The 16,409-nt window shown below is 46.1% G+C and overlaps 1 protein-coding gene across 1 annotated transcript in view; it reads left to right on the top strand.

Annotated features, from left to right (window-relative positions):
* The first annotated feature begins 616 nt into the window (after positions 1–616).
* Positions 617–16,409, top strand: part of NID1 (nidogen 1) — an 89,212-nt gene continuing 73,419 nt past the window's right edge. The window contains exon 1 of the mRNA XM_003267296.3: positions 617–918. Coding sequence (XP_003267344.2) covers positions 694–918 — 225 coding nt within the window. The 5' untranslated portion in view covers positions 617–693. The remainder of the gene's footprint in view (positions 919–16,409) is intronic.

A 16,409-nucleotide genomic window follows, 5' to 3' on the forward strand; every position in this document is an offset into this window, starting at 1 on the left:
TCTCCCCGCCAGCTTTTCCAGCCCTAATGTCCTTGATGACTTGGGGCCCCCACCTGACACTGGCTTGTGTTGTACGCTGGTGACTTTGCCTCGGAGGGTGGGACTCCGTTTGCTGGCGAACTTCCACAGTAGAGAGCACAGGATCAGGCACTCAAAAAACGCGCAGTGAATGGGTGCATGATCACATGAACGTGCTGGTGGCTCGGTCCCTTGGCTCATTCCCAGCTGCCACCCCGTCTTCCTACCAGGGTCAAGCGAATTGGACCCTGGACGCGGCCGAGCGGCAATGGGGTGGGCGCAGTTCCTGAATCCAGAGCGTTTCCACGTCGCCGGCTCTCCACGACCCAACCCTAATCGGAGGACCACGGTGCAGGTCCCGCGCTCTGCTCCCCCTCCCGGAGGGGCCGTTCGGTGGGAGTCGGGCTGGTTTCGAGAATAGCAGGCAGCTGCGCCCTCGGCGGGAGGTTCGGCTTCGCCCCTCGCCCTCCCCCTCGCGGCCATTGGGCTGCCCCGCGGCGCGCCTGCTGGACGGGGCGGGGCCCTCCCCTCTCCCCTCCGCTCCCCTCCCCTATTTCCCGGGGTGGGAACGCCGGGAGGCGGGAGGCGAGGGGGCTGCCGGGGGCGTCCGGTTACATCCCCGCCTTCTTCTGCCCTGGCCGCGGGACCGGGTTTGCGGGACCGCAGTTCGGGAACATGTTGGCCTCGAGCAGCCGGATCCGGGCTGCGTGGACGCGGGCGCTGCTGCTGCCGCTGCTGCTGGCGGGGCCTGGGGGCTGCCTGAGCCGCCAGGAGCTCTTCCCCTTCGGCCCTGGACAGGGGGACCTGGAGCTGGAGGACGGGGACGACCTCGTCTCCCCTGCCCTGGAGCTGAGTGGGGCGCTCCGCTTCTACGACAGATCCGACATCGACTCAGTCTACGTGAGTGAGCCCCGGGAGGGCGGGCGAGGGGCTGCAAGGCGCGGCTGGCCGGGGGCGCCGGACGGACGTGGGCGTTGCAGACGGGGACCGGGACCCGCTGGCCGCCGGGGCATCGGGCACGGCGCAGGGTCTCCCGCCTCTGCAGGGTCCGCGAAGGTCTCCCCGACCCGGTCCCTGCCAACCGAAGAGCGGGTCGCGGGGTCTGGGTGGCTCCGCGCGCCCCCGGCCGTGACCCCGTCACCCCGGGACCCCGCGGAGCTTCCTCCCCGGCAGCTGTGGGCTGCATCGCCTCAGGGAGGTCAGTCCGCGTCCCTCGGTTGTCCAGTCCCTTCGGGGCTAGGACCCGGCCGGTCCCAAGTGGAGCCAGGTTCTCGCGTGGAACCTCCACAGGGCAAGAGCTGGAGCTGGGTCACAGCCGGCGCACGGGCCCCAGGACTCTTGTGGCTGCGGGAGAGTTTCGCCGGCAGCCTCCTGTATTTGTGTGTGGACTCCGGATGTGTCTTGGCAGTGATGCTGCTTTCCAGTTGGGCTCGTTTCAGAGTCCAGAGCGGGAAACATAGGGCTCCCAGTGATCCAATTTCCTGTGGCTAGGCATTGTCACCACGGAGGCCCCAAACGAGGAGCGGGACCAGATGACCTACAGCTCCCTGGAGCCTCCCCGGGACTGGCCGGGCCTGGGGGCGCTGTCAACTTGTTGAAGTCCTTTCGTGCCGCTGCCTTCCTCGACCGCGCACCATGTGGATTTCATATAAGGCTTGTGTGCATTCCAGAAGTGTGGGGGGTTGGCGGGGGGAAGGGGGTTGGAACTGCAAACGCAGCGGCTGCAGCCTGTCCTGCCCGTGAAATGGCTGTGCTCCCGGTCTGGCCTGGGGACACTGCGCCTTAGACAACACTCACGTGGAACTTGTAAGCTTTGCCTAAAACGAATGAGCCCTTCAAGTCTGGATCCACAAAGAGCCTTCCCCCTTGTTGGTTGACTGCCCTGGCCCCTTTGGACACTGATGAAGCCTGTAGATCCCTTTTCAGTATAACGCTTTTATTTTAGTTTTTAGAGAGACGAGGTCTTGCTCTGTTGCCCAGGCTGGGTGCAGTGGCGCAATCTTGGGTCACTGCAGCCTCCAACTCCTTGGCTCAAGCTGTCCTCTGGCCTCAGCCTCCTGAGTAGCTGGGACCACAGGCGAGTGCCACCACCCTGGGCAGTATAAAGTTTTAAATGCATAAAATAAAATCCACAAGATGACCAAGGAAGGCAATTATGTTGAAATACAGATCAAAATATTTAAAAAACACACATCTTATGCTCTTATGTACTATATATGCTTATATGCTTACTTTTTCTTTTTCTTTTTTTTTTTTTTTCTGAGACAGAGTCTCTCTCTATCCCCCAGGCTGGAGTTTAGTGGCACAATCTCAGCTCACTGCAACCTCCACCTCCTGGGTTCAAGTGATTCTCCTGCCTCAGCCTCCTGAGTAGCTGGGATTACAGATGACTGCCACCACGCTTGGCTAATTTTTGTATTTTAAGCAGAGACATGGTTTCACCATGTTGGCCAGGCTAGTCTTGAACTCCTGACCTCAGATGATCTGCCCGCCTCAGCCTCCCGAAGTGCTGGGATTACAGGCGTGAGCCACCATGCCTGGCCCAATATATGCTTACTTTTTTTTTTTTTTTTTGAGATGAAGTCTCACTCTGTTGCCCAAGCTGGAGTGCAGTGGCGAGATCTCGGCTCACTGTAACCTCCACCTCCCAGGTTCAAGCGATTCTCCTGCCTCAGCCTCCTGAGTAGGTGGGACTGTAGGCACGCACCACCATGCCTGGCCAATTTTTGTATTTTTAGTATAGATGAGATTTCACCATGTTGACCAGGCTGGTCTTGAACTCCTGATCTTGTGATCCACCCACCTCAGCCTCCCAAAGTGCTGGGATTACAGGCATGAGCCACCACGCCTGGCCTATATGCTTACTTTTAACAACATTAAATAACAAGGTGTAGCAGTGGATCCAAGGGCAATTCAGGTAACCATCGAACTTTGAAGATCATGAGCAATATTCTGAGACACATGCAGCAACTATGATATGATATGAAAAGATCTGTGACTTCTATTAGTGACTGCTTTGTTGCCTGCATTCATAATTAAAGGAAATGCTAAATATCAGTTTTTGGTTATATTTTTTTTTTTTGGAGACAGAGTCTTGCTCTGTTGCCTGGGCTGGAGTGCAGTGGCTCAATCTTGGCTCACCACAACCTCCGCCTCCCAGGTTCAAGAGATTCTCCTGCCTCAGCCTCCTGAGTTGCTGGGATTACAGGCGCGCACCACCATGCCTGGCTAATTTTGTATTTTTAGTAGAGGCTGGGTTTCTCCATGTTGGTCAGGCTGGTCTCTAACTCCTGACCTCAGGTGATCTGCCCACCTCGGCCTCCCAAAGTGTTGGGATTACAGGCGTGAGCCACCTTGCCTGGCCATTAGAGATTTCTAAGTAGATGGCTGACACGATTTAACTTTAAAAGATTATCAAAAATTAATGGCATGGTGGGGAAAAAGAAGGAGGGAGACCTGGTGTGGATCAAAAGAGACTTCAGAGGCTTGCTGACCAAATGCAAGTGAGGACTTTGTTTCAGCCTGATTAAGACAAATCGGCCATAAAAAGATGTCTTTGAGACAAACTGCATTTCTAGAAGAGGTATACGTGCAAATGTGTAGATATAAGTTTCATTTCTCTTGGGTATATACCTAGGACTGGAATTCCTGGGTCATATGGTAACTCTATGTTTAATATTTTGAGGAACTGTCAAAGTGTTTTCCAAAGCAACAGCACCATCTGACATTCCTACCAACAATATATGAGGGTTCCGATTTCTTGACATCCTCAACAACATTTCTTATTTCTGACTTTTTGATTTATGGCCATCCCAGTGGGTGTGAAGTGCTGTGTTGTGAATCTGATTTGCATCTCTCTGATGGCTAATGACATGGAGAATCTTTTCATGTACTCATTGGCCATTTGTGTTTCTTCTTTGGAGAAATGCCTGTTCAAATCCTTTGGTCATTAAAAAAAAACTCGTTGTTTTTTTTTTTAATTGTTGAGAAGGGCATCATCTTTCAACAAGAATACTTCATAAATGAGACCAGCCTGGCCAACATGGCGGAACCTCATCTCTACTAAAAATACAAAAACCAGCCAGGTGTGGTGGCGTGCACCTGTAATCTCAGCTACTCAGGAGGCTGAGGCAGGAGAATCCCTTGAGCCTGGGAGGTGAAGGTTGCAGTCCAATGCAACCTCTGAAAAAGTCAGCTTTTTCAGACTGAGACTCTGTCTCAAAAAAAAAAAAAAAGAGAGAGAAGAATCGTTCATAAATGAAGCTGTATTTTTCACATTGGATAACATTAGCAGGCAAGTAATGTCTGATTATTGCTTGGCTTGCCACACTAAGATTAATACCTGGTGTTAAGGAGATTACAGCAAGGTCATGCCTGTGAAGTTATATTTTTCCCCAGGTGAGCAGCAACTGACCTATGGGGTAACACTCACTTTGGCCTTATCATCTATTTCCTTGCCCACCAACCTTTCACCTAATCATTTTAGCATCTATTAATGATCTTTGCCTGAAACAGTAATGAAATTAAAGGTTGCAGGATGCTGTTTTATTTCGTTTTGCTGGTTGCTTGTTTCTGTCATTCTTTCTGCATTTATTAGCTGGCATATTCTGTAAGGAGGTTTTCCTCATCAACCATGACTTTTGGGTAACACTGATATACTGTTCCTTCTGGAAAGGCAGATAACTGCTTAACTCTTTTCCTGTAATTTTTTATGTTTAAGTTAAGGAATTTGTGTAATACAGTACTAGGCTCCAATTGCCACAGGTAAACTTCTGATATCTATATTCAGGTTAAGGAGAAACGTGTCTCCCCAGAGATTAGGGGTCTCACACCCCAAGGCCCTTGGTGTTGCATACTCGAGGGCTACTTCTTTGATAGACAATCCGTAGTTAAAATTTAAAGAACCCAACATTTTTTTTTTTTTTTTGCCAGTCAAATTTAGCCTGTGGGGTTGTATATCAACTTTAGTGATACTAATGCTAATAAGTTCTGATAACCCACTACCATCGGAAAAGCCCCAATCATTTTTAAATGTTGGAAAGTAATCTCAGGTAGAAATTTTCTGCAGAAGAGAGGGGTAACTGATCCAAAGTCACTTGGACATTAACTGGATTAAGTTGAAAATGTTGACTCATTTCTATTACCCTTGTGTCAGAGGCATGTGAACCGAGCAACTCCATCTTGAACAGGCGCTGGGTAAAATGAGGCTGAGACCTACTGGACTGCATTCCCTGATGGTTAAGGCCTTCTAAGTCAAAGGATGAGATAGGAGGTCAGCACAAGAAACAGGTCACGAAGACCTTCCTGATAAAACAGCTTGCGGTAAAGAAGCCCGCCAAAACCTATCAGAACCTAGATGGCGGTGAGAGTGACCTCTGGTCATCCTCGCTACTACACTCCCAACAGCACCATGACAGTTTACAAATGCCATGGCAACATGAGAAAGTTAACCTATATGGTCTAAAAAGGGGAGGCATGAATAATCCACCCCTTGTTTAACGTATCATCAAGAAATAGCCATGAAAATGGGCTACTAGCAGCCCTTGGGGCTGCTCTGTCTATGGAGTAACGATTCTTTTTTTTTTTTTTTTTTTTTGAGACTGAGTCTCACTCTGTCACCAGGCTGGAGTGCAGTGGCACGATGTCGGCTCACTGCAACCTCCGCCTCCTGAGTTCAAGCGATTCTCCTACCTCAGCCTCCCAAGTAGCTGGGAATACAGGCACACGCCACCAAGCCCAGCTAATTTTTGTATTTTTAGTAGAGACAGGGTTTCACCATGTTGGCCAGGATGGTCTCGATCTATTGACCTCATGAACCACCTGTCTCGGCCTCCCAAAGTGCTGGGATTACAGGCGTGAGCCACCGCGCCCGGCCGCTGTTCTTTATTCCTTTACTTTCTTAATAAACTTGTTTCACTTTATGGACTTACCCTGAATTCTTTCTTGTGCAAGATCCAAGAACCCTTTCTGAGGGTCTGGATTGGAACCCCTTTCCAGTAATCCTTAGATTGTCCCTAAGCTTTATTTACTAATCCTTTTGTTTCTATTTCTATTTCATGCCAGAGTCATTTCTTCTGTGGGATTAATGGGGATCACTTGCAATTTGGACTTGGAGTTTTGTTCTGGCACTTCTAGTGTTTGATCTTAGGCAAGTTATATAAACTGAAACTCATTTTTTCTCAAATGAAGAATGAAAGTGATATTAATCTTTACTAGGTTTAATGAGATAACTAAAGTAAAAACGCTTTGTAAAATGTAAAGCGCCTTGCAAATGGATTAGGCTCCAGGTCCACTTGTGGGCTCTAGGCTGAAATTAATCAGTCTCCACCTTGATTGTGTCCCGGACTTGCCTATTTTCTGGACTTCCTTTTTGTGTTTTACTTTTTTTTAGACTAATTTTGTTTTCCAGCTTTTTGTAGCCGCCCAGTCACTAACTTTGAAGCCATCCCAAAAAACATTGCAACTTGCATGACTTTTGCCCCCAGTGTCTCTAAACTAGGCAGCCAAGTGTAACAGAAAGAGCACGGGTTATGGACTCCAGCAGATGTGTGTTCCGATCTTGGTTCCATCACTTGCTGGCTGTGTGCCATTAAAGCTAAATTAAAATCTCTTGTCATTTCTTTGTCTGTTTCAAGTATGGGAAAAGAGGGATGGTGGTACTAAATACCTGTCATATGAAATTTTAAAAGATAAAAAGAGCCTTAGTAAAGGACCCCAACATTAGGTGACAGCCCATGTTTGCTGCATTTCCACTCTTTATGTTAAATTATTTAAAGTTCCCGCTGCCTCTCGCCCATGGAGTTTGCTTTTGCAAGTTTCACTGTCTTCTCAGTACAGCGACTTGTATTTGTAAAAGGACCCTGTTTGTTTCTTATTTGTTTCTACCTCAAGTATTCTCTAAACACACATGTTTTTGAGAAGGCTCCCCCCAGACTATTACAGGCCACTTTCTGCCCTGGGGACTGTTACTAGACTCATCGAAGCCCCCCGCCAAATGGCTGTTGTTTCACTTTTTCAGGGAGTATTTGGACATAAATCTAACATAAATTTTATATTTATTGAGCATCTGCATATAGACTTTCTCCAGTGATTCATGCTGTCTGAAAGTTCACGTTAAAGATGAAATGAGACAGGAAGTGCTTTCTAAGATGGGAAACACCCTCCCATTAGAAGTTAGGTGCTCTGTCCATCCCCTTCTTGTCAGTTGGGTTGAAACAATTGTACATAAGTGGTTCCAGCTGTTACCCATGTGGTGCTTGGCATTTTCACCCTGGGTTTTTTTGTGATCTAATTGACAAGCTCTGCCCTAGGGCAGCTGGATGAAAAGCCGTATTGTTTGTTGTGTTTCTTGGGGTGAGTGGGAAGACATGGTTCTGCAAAGGGGCATGCAGTTTTACTAGCCGCATAGTGAGCTGAAGTTTAACTTTGCTAAAGGAACTTTTTCCCAGTGTGAACTGATGTTGTAAGCAGTGTTTCAGGGAAATACTTACATTGCTCAACATGCTAGAGATAGCTGTTTTTCAGTAAAGAAGTTTTTACTCCTTAATGCAAATTCACAAAGAACCTCACGTAGGCAATATCTGATTACCTTAAGTTACCTTAAGATAATAGTATTACATTATTATCAGCAGCAGCACTCTCAGTGATTCAGATGGGCTTTCTCAGAAATGCATTCACCCCCTGAGGGTTTTGCGATATGGTCGATACAGCCAGGAACGTGCTGCTGCCATTGGGAGTCAGGATCCCTAAGTGAGGGGTCAAGATGCCAATTGCAAACTTAGAGAGAGGGGCAGACAGAAAGAAACATATGATAAACCAAGGTTGGGAGGTCAGAAAGCCTTCACAAGGGAAAATGAGACTTTGCCAAGCACATGAGCTGAGAATTATCAAGAAGGTTTTTCGAGGTGGTTTTCTTTTTCTTTTCTTTTTTTTTCTTTCCTTTCTCTCTCTCTTTTTCTTTCTTTCCTTCTTTCTTTCTTTCCTTCTTTCTTTCTTTCCTTCTTTCTTTCTTTCCTTCTTTCTTTCAGTCTTACTCTGTTGCCCAGGCTGGAGTGCAGTGGCGAGATTTCGGCTCACTGCACCCTCAGCCTCCTGAGTAGCTGGGATTACAGGTGTGCACGACCACGCCCGGCTAATTTTTGTAATTTTAGTAGAGACGGAGTTTCACCACGTTGGCCAGGCTGGGCTCAAACTCCCGACCTCAGGTGATCCACCCACCTCAGCCTCCCAAAGTGCTGGGATTACAGGCGAAAGTGCTGGGATTACAGGCGTGAGTCACCACGCCCAGCTGAGGAGGTTTTCAAGAAGGAGGGAATCATAGATCCAAAAGCATGTAGTGTTAACTAGGAGAGACGCCATGGAGAGTTTGGAGAATTAAAAGCAATCTAAAATTTTTTTCTGGCACATTTCTCCTCTAGCCTTTTACTCACCAACCTTCATAAAAACTAAAGTGCGATCCCATAATCCATGTACTTTTTTGAGATGGATTCTCTCTCTGTCGCCCAGGCTGGAGTGCAGTGGCGCAATCTCAGCTCACTGCAACCTCCCCCTCCCGGATTCAAGCCATTCTCCTGCCTCAGCCTCCTGAGTAGCTGGGATTACAGGCACCCACAACCATGCCTGGCTAATTTTTATATTTTTAGTAGAGACAGGATTTCATCATGTTGGTCAGGCTGTCTCAAACTCCTGATCTCAGGTGATCCACCTGCCTTGGCCTCCCAAAGTGCTGGGATTATAGGCATGAGCCACTGTGCCTGGCCCAGTGTACGTTTTAAACTAGTACAAACGTAGTGAACAGAAAGTGATACTGGTGACTGCTGTGCAATACTTAGGCTTCATGTTTGTTTTTTGTTTTTTGTTTTTTCCTGGACTCAGGGCACTGTATGGGGTGCCTTAGGCTCTGTAACTTTTGATTAGTTTTAATTACAAAATCTGCTTTTACCAGCACCACCTTCTGCTCATTAATGTGGTCTAATGTGCCCAGTGCAACTAACACTCCTGTGTCCCTGGGAGGGGAGTGGCAGTGGTAGGAAAGTCTGGGGAAGGAAGAAATTCAAAGACCATGAGGGGTGGATGTAGAGAGTGGAATGGTGGTTACCAGAGGCTGGGAAGGGTAGGGTATGGGATGAAAAGAGGTTGGTTAATGGGTACAAACATACAGTTTGATAGAAGGAATAAGTTCTAGTGTTTGATAGCAGAGTAGAGTGACTATAGTTAACCAATATTGTATATTTCAAAATAGTTAGAAAGGAAGATTTGAAATGTTCCCAATGCAAAGAAATGATAAATGTTTGAGATGGTGAATTTCCTAATTATCCTGATTTGATCATTACACATTGTATGTATGCATGTATCAAAATATATACTCCACATGTACCCCATAAATATGTACAAATATGATGCATCAATACAAATAAAATAATAAAGTGGATCTTCACCAACACAAAAAGATAGTGAAGGAGTCCCTCTTCTTCATTTTTGCTTTTGTTGCTTGTGCTTTTGGTGTCATGTCCAAAATGTTATTGTCGAGATCAATGTCAAGGAGCTTTTTCCTTATTGTTTTCTTCTAGGAGTTTTATAGTTTCAGGTCTTACATTTAATTCTTCAATCCATTGTGAGTTACTTTCTATGAGTGCTATAAAATAGGGGTCCATTTTCATTCTTTGGCAGGAGGATATCCAATTTTCCCAGCCCTGTTTATTGGAGAGACTACCTTTTTTCATTGTGTGTTCTTTGTGACCTTGTCAAATGCTAGTTGACCGTAAATGTGTGGGTTCATCTCTGGCCTCTCAGTTCTGTCCCGTTGATCTATCACGGCTATCTGTGATAGCTTTGCTAACCAACTTGATTGTGGTATTCATTTCACAACATATATCTGTATCAAATCACGTTGTACACCCTAAACTTATACGCTTTTGTTTGTCAGTTATACCTCAATAAACCTGGAAAAACAAAACCAAACAAAAACAAGGACAATGAGCCACAGGCCCTACTGACAGAAAACGTTAGTATTGGCTTATCTATTAGAGCCATTTGCCTTTCTTTGCTGAACTTCAGATCAATCAGGTTTGTTATATATACTTTTTTCTATTTTTATTTTTTGAAATGGAGTCTCACTCTGTTACCCAGGCTGGAGTGCAGTGGCATAATCTTGACTCACTGCAGCCTCCACTCCCCGGATTCAAGTGATTCTCATGCCTCAGCCTCCCCAGTGGCTAGAATTACAGGTGTGATTAGCCACCGCACCAGACCTATTATACGTTTTTAAAAAATAAACTTTTCTTATGAAAAATTTCAAATATACTCAAAAATATAATGAACTCCCATGTATCCATTACCAGCTCCAACAAGTACCAATTTGAGACTAATCTTCTTTCATTGATGTCCTCACTTATTCCTAATGTTCCCTCCCCATCCCCAAACTGAATTATTTTTAAGCAAATCCCAAATATTTTATCTTTCTGTAAATGTTTCAGAATGTACCTCAAAAGAAAAGACTCTTTAGGCTGAGCACAGTGGCTCATACCTATAATCCTAGCACTTTGGGAGGCCAAGGCGGGCGGATCACTTGAGCTCAGGAGTTCCAGACCAGCCTGGCCAACATGGTGAAACCCTGTCTCCACTAAAAATACACAAATTAGCCAGGCGTGGTGGCACACACCTGTAGTCCCAGCTACTCGGGAGGCTGAGGCAGGAGAATCGCTTGAACCCAGGGGGTAGAGATTGCAGTGAGCCAAGATTTCACCACTGCACTCCAGCCTGGGTGACAGAGTGAGACTCTGTCTCAAAAAAAAAAAAAAAAAAAGATTCTTTAAAAAAACAAAATAGTAAAATCATGATCATACTTTTAAGAAATGATAATTCCTTAATATTGTCCAATATGCAAATGGTTTCGTGAAATGTTTCATTTTGCTTTTCAGTTGTTTGGTTTAAATCAGGGCCCAGACAAAGCCGACACATTGCATTTGGTAGATGTGTCTCTTAGGACTTTTGTTTTGAGATGGAGTTTTGCTCTTGTAGCCCAGGCTGGAGTGCAATGATGCGGTCTCGGCTCACTGCAACCTCCGCCTCCTGGGTTCAAGCGATTCTCCTGCCTCAGCCTCCCAAGTAGCTGGGATTACAGGCACCTGCTAACACACCAAGCTAATTTTTGTAATTTTACTGGAGACGGGGTTTCACCATGTTGGCCAGGCTGCTCTTGAACTCCTGACCACAGTGATCTGCCCGCCTTTGCCTTCCAAAGTACTGGGATTATAGGAGCAAGGCACCTTGTCTATCTGTCTCTTAGAACTTTTAAAATCTACAGATCTTCCCCCAACCCCCAGCTCTTTTTTTTTCTTTAAAATTTATTTGTTCAAGAAACCAGGTATTACTTCATTTTAGTGTTTTATATTCTGGATTTTGCTGATTGCATCCCATTGTGTCCATTAGCATGTTCTTCTCTCTCCTGTATTTCCTGTAAACTGGCGGTTAGATCTGGAGACATGACTGAATTCAAGTTATGCACTTTTTATTTCAGTAATTGGCATTTTACTCCACTGGCAAGAATGGTAGTAATGCACAGTTCTCTGACCCTTCATATCACTTACAACTAAGCTCGCCCTCAGGCCTTATTTCTAAAATAACCTGGGCGCACAGGTCTTATCCTGCTTTGAACCTGCCTGTCCGCTATGTTGGAGGAAGTCAAGAAGTGAGGAGACTTGTATGTATCAGACCATGTGCAAGCTCTGGAACTACTGTGGTGACCAAGACAAACGGAGTCCCTGACCCTGAAGAAATGACCACATAGCGGGTAGAGAAGCCAGAACCTACAAATAGGCAGGAAGAAGACATATCAGGGGCTGGGGGTGTGAGGGAAGGGAGAAAGGAGTGAGTGGAAGGAGCTTCCACTGGACGGGATGCCAGGAAGCTCTCTGAGAAGGCACTATTTCCGCTGAGGAATAAGGATAAGAAGGGCCAGTCATGTGACTAAGGAGGTGGTGGGGTTGGGCGGGGGCGTGCTGGTGGTAGCTGAGATGGAGAAAGTGCCATATACAGTAACTTCTCACTTAACGTTGTGGATAGGTTCTTGGATACTGTGGCTTTAAGCTAATAATGCATAACTAAACCGATTTGACTGTCAGGTAATTGACAGAAACAACATTTAAGTTCCTATGGCTTATTTCTGGTCAGAAACACATCACCAAACTTCCCATGAAGCCCAAAACACTTCTAGTATTAAACACTGAAATAAATAAATGTGAGCTATACATACATTTAAGATGAATAAAAACAACCAAGATATTATTTACCCAATTTTTGATGAATCAGTGAATAATGGAGGTCATGGTGGTAGTGGGTTCAATCAAGGAAGAAATGTTTGCAAAGCAACATTGTCAACTTTTCTGACCCATGAAGTTCAAAAACAAACAATCACAAATCCAGCAGCTTGCTGAGTACTTTCGTTGGTGTATAATTTATTGGTGCATAGTTTATTGGTGTGCATTTGGGTGATTACTCATACTTGATGCATTTTCATTCTGTGATCATTTGTATTCATTCATTCATTCATTTTCCAGCTGCTTATTCTAGTTCAGAGAGGAGGGTGGCCGGAGCCCATCCCAGCAGCTAGTGTGCCAGGCAGGAGCCACCCTGGACAGGATGCTGTCCTATCGCAAGGGGGCTCCCATACACCCACACTCACAGTTCACCCGACTTTGGCATAGCTTTGGGATGTGGAAGGAAACCAGACTACTCAGAGAAAAGCCATGCAGACATGGGGAGAACACGGACACTCCACACAGACGGTGGCTGCAGCCGGGAATAGATTTTTTTTTTCTCATCAACCTTATACCAAAACAACATTGAATGCAATGAAGTTATTTGAGGACCTGCTGTAGTTGGAGACAGGACATGCAGCGTGGGTGGTGAGAAAGAGGAAGGAACCAGGACCCACTTCCAGGTTTCCTGGCTTCACCAACTGAGCAAATATTGGTGATGGCCTGGGCATCAGTGGTCACATGGGCCCAAGGACTCCCCAGCCCAGTCCCCTTGGGGAATGTGCCTGAGTCTGTGCCTCCTCCTGCCTGAGTGCCTGTGTCCTTTCGCTTTTTGCTCCCTGCCCTTCTGCTGTTGAATTGCCCAATGGTACTTTCAAAAGATGGAGAAAAGGAACAAGGCTGATAGGAGCATCGTGCATTTGACAGACTTTGCAAAATGAGACTTGCACCCAAGTGGACGGGAATATTGTTCATCAGCTTTGCTATTAACTGTTACTTCCAGGAAAAAGAATTTTACAGGGGAGAAATTTAAAGCTAAGAATCCAGTGAAACTTCTGGCTGTTCTGCACATTACATTTATCTTTGAAGTCATCTTTCTTCATTATCACAGACGATCGAGCTGAATGTTCAGTAAAATTAGCTGAAAAATAATTTTCCAGTGAAAATACTAATGAGGGTTATATGACCGTTGTCCAGAGCATTTGCAGTGCTGCATGACACTTGTCTAAAAACCTGACTCTTAAAACATTCCTTGTGAAAATAGAAATATTCCCATGCCTAGATTCCAAATAATAAAAGACACGGAGAGGGTTTTCAAAATTAATGTACTGATTTAAATTTCACTGGAAAACAGCTTTTTAAAACTAAATTGTCTGGACGTGGCCTCCCTGTGATCACTTCCAACTGCTCACTGCCAACTTCTGGCGGCTTGAGAGAGTGAGCCGTTTCCCACGCTCCCACATGGTAGCTCCCTGGGATGCTTGTGCTGGGAGATGTTTGGGTCCCTGGAAGGGAGACAAAGGGACCGGCTGGAAGAAGCCCCTTGTCTGACTCCCTTCTCCGCAGCTTGCGAGTATCTTCTAGAAAAGCCTTGCTGGTGCCAGGTGATGATGGAAAATATGTCACCCAAAGAGTTAATAGCTCGTAACATGTGGTTAAAAGAGAATGTTTTTTTAAGTCTGCATTTCACTCCCAGAGCTCTGGTTCCAATCCTCACCTGGGCGCCAATCGGTTCTGTACATTGAAGCTTTTTATTAATAGCAAGTTTTTGGCATATTGAGAGTTTGGTCTTTAGTTCCTCTCTTTTTTTCTGCCCCTGCCCTCTCCTCTAGTAATGATGTGTGAAGTGACTGAGGGGGAGGAGGAGGAGGGAGGGGAGGGGGAGGGAAGGGGGAGGGGGAGGAGGAGGGAAATAAGGGGCCTGGAAAATCCACTGGCCTTCTAACAACTGAGGGTTGCTATTCTGGATTCGTGCTTTTCCAATCTGCAGCCCTTAAAGAGCAAAATAAAGTGCCATTTGCAAAATCTCTCCCTTTTGATTAGCGAATCTTTTTCTTTTTTCTTTTTTTTTTGAGACAATCTTGCTCTGTTGCCCAGGCTGGAATGCATCAGTGCAATCTCGGCTCACTGCAGCCTCCGCCTCTTGGGTTCAAGTGATTCTCCTGCCTCAGTCTCCCAAGTAGCTGGGACTGCAGACACTCGCCACCACACCCAGCTAATTATTTTTTTGTATTTTTAGTAGAGACGGGGTTTTGCCATATGGGCCAGGCTGGTCTCGAACTCCTGGCCTCAAGTGATCCACCCACCTCCACTTCCCAAAGTGCTGGCATTACAGGCGTGAGCCACCGCACCCAGCTAGGGAATTTTTTCTTTCAATTCACAGATTATCTAAGGAAAACTATCACTGGCTTGGTCTTCCATGTCATCAGTGTATTGTGCACTAACAAGAAAGTGAGCGGGTGTTAGACCTCATTGGTGAGCCTGAGTGCCCCCACTCCAAGGAGCTGTTTGCCACAGTATCTCAGGGGCCCTCTTCCCATTTTCCCAAAGAGCATGGGTTTTAGCTGAGTAAGAACAGTGATATCTTTTTTTTTTTTTTGAAACGGAATTTCTCTCTTGTTGCCCAGGCTGGAGCGCAATGCGCAATCTTGGCTCACTGCAAACTCCGCCTCCCAGGCTCAAGCGATTCTCCTGCCTCAGCCTCCCGAATAGCTGGGATTACAGGTGTGCACCACCAAGCCTGGCTAATTTTGTATTTTTATTAGAGACAGGGTTTTGCCATGTTGGTCAGGCTGGTCTCGAACTCCTGACCTCAGGTGATCCACCTGCCTCAGCCTCCCAAAGTGCTGGGATTACAGGCGTGAGCCACCACACCTGGCCAGTGATATCTTTTAATAGGCAGTTATAACTGATTTCAAGAAGGCAATTCATGAAGTAGTTAAAAGGACTGATTTTGGAAAAGGACCAATTTTGGAGTCAGACTCCATGGGTTCAAATCCCAGTGTTGCCACTTATTACTTGGTAACTTTGGACACATTGATGAATTTGCCTAATTTTCGCCATCAGAAAAATATGGATATCAGTAGTACTTAGTCTTTTTTTTTTTTTTTTTCCTGAGACAGAGTGTTGCTCTGTTGCCCAGGCTGGAGCGCAATGGTGCGATCTCGGCTCACTGCAACCTCCACCTCCTGGGTTCAAGTGATTCTCCTGCCTCAGCCTCCCGAGTAGCTGGGAATGCAGGTGCCCGCCACCACGCCCAGCTAATTTTTGAATTTTTAGTAGAGACGGTGTTTCACCATGTTGGCCAGGCTGGTCTTAAACTCCTGACCTCGTGATCTGCCCACCTCGGCCTCCCAAAGTGCTGGGATTACAGGCATGAGCCACCGCGCCCGGTCAGTAGTACCTAGTCTTAAGAGGTTCTTCTGAGCATTAGATGTTAGTAAAATGCCTGCAACATGGTGAATATTCAATAAATATTAGCTATTATCCTGACACATTAAACTATTCAAAATAATTAGTGATACCATAATGCCCCATACAGATTTGCTTCTTGACACTATATTGTGTCATCATCTCTTTGTGTCAGTCCTTTCCCTTATCCTTCTGGATTGTGGGTTTCTTAAAAGGCGGGGGCTGGACCTTAACCATTTTTCTTTATTTTATTTTATTATTTTTTTTAGACAAGAGTTCACTCTGTCACCCAGGCTGGAGTGCACTGGCGTGATCATGGCTCACTGCAGCTTTGACCTCCCAGGGCTTAAGCCGTCCTCCCAGCTCAGCCTCCCAAGTAGCTGGGACTACAGGTCCGTGCTACCAAGCCTGGCTAATTTTTGGTATTTTTGTGTAGAGATGGGATCTCACTTTGATGACCAGGCTCCTAACCATTTTTGTACGCACAGCAATTAGCATTCCTGGTAGGGAGTGATTACTCCCTTTTTTGAGTAAATTCACTAGGATTTGAATAATGACTCCTGTTTTCTTTCCACACAGCCCATTTTGCCTAGGAAAGAATGCTGGGGTCTGCAGTTCAGGCTCGTATCTTTCTCAGATTCTGTTGTATTTTACATAGCATGGGTACTGGTGACAGTATTCTGGGAGTGGGTGGTCAGTTTTACTGAGAAAGGACCCATTTCT

This window comes from Nomascus leucogenys, chromosome 5 (genome assembly GCF_006542625.1).
Source record: "Nomascus leucogenys isolate Asia chromosome 5, Asia_NLE_v1, whole genome shotgun sequence".
Classification (NCBI taxonomy): Eukaryota; Metazoa; Chordata; class Mammalia; order Primates; family Hylobatidae; genus Nomascus; species Nomascus leucogenys.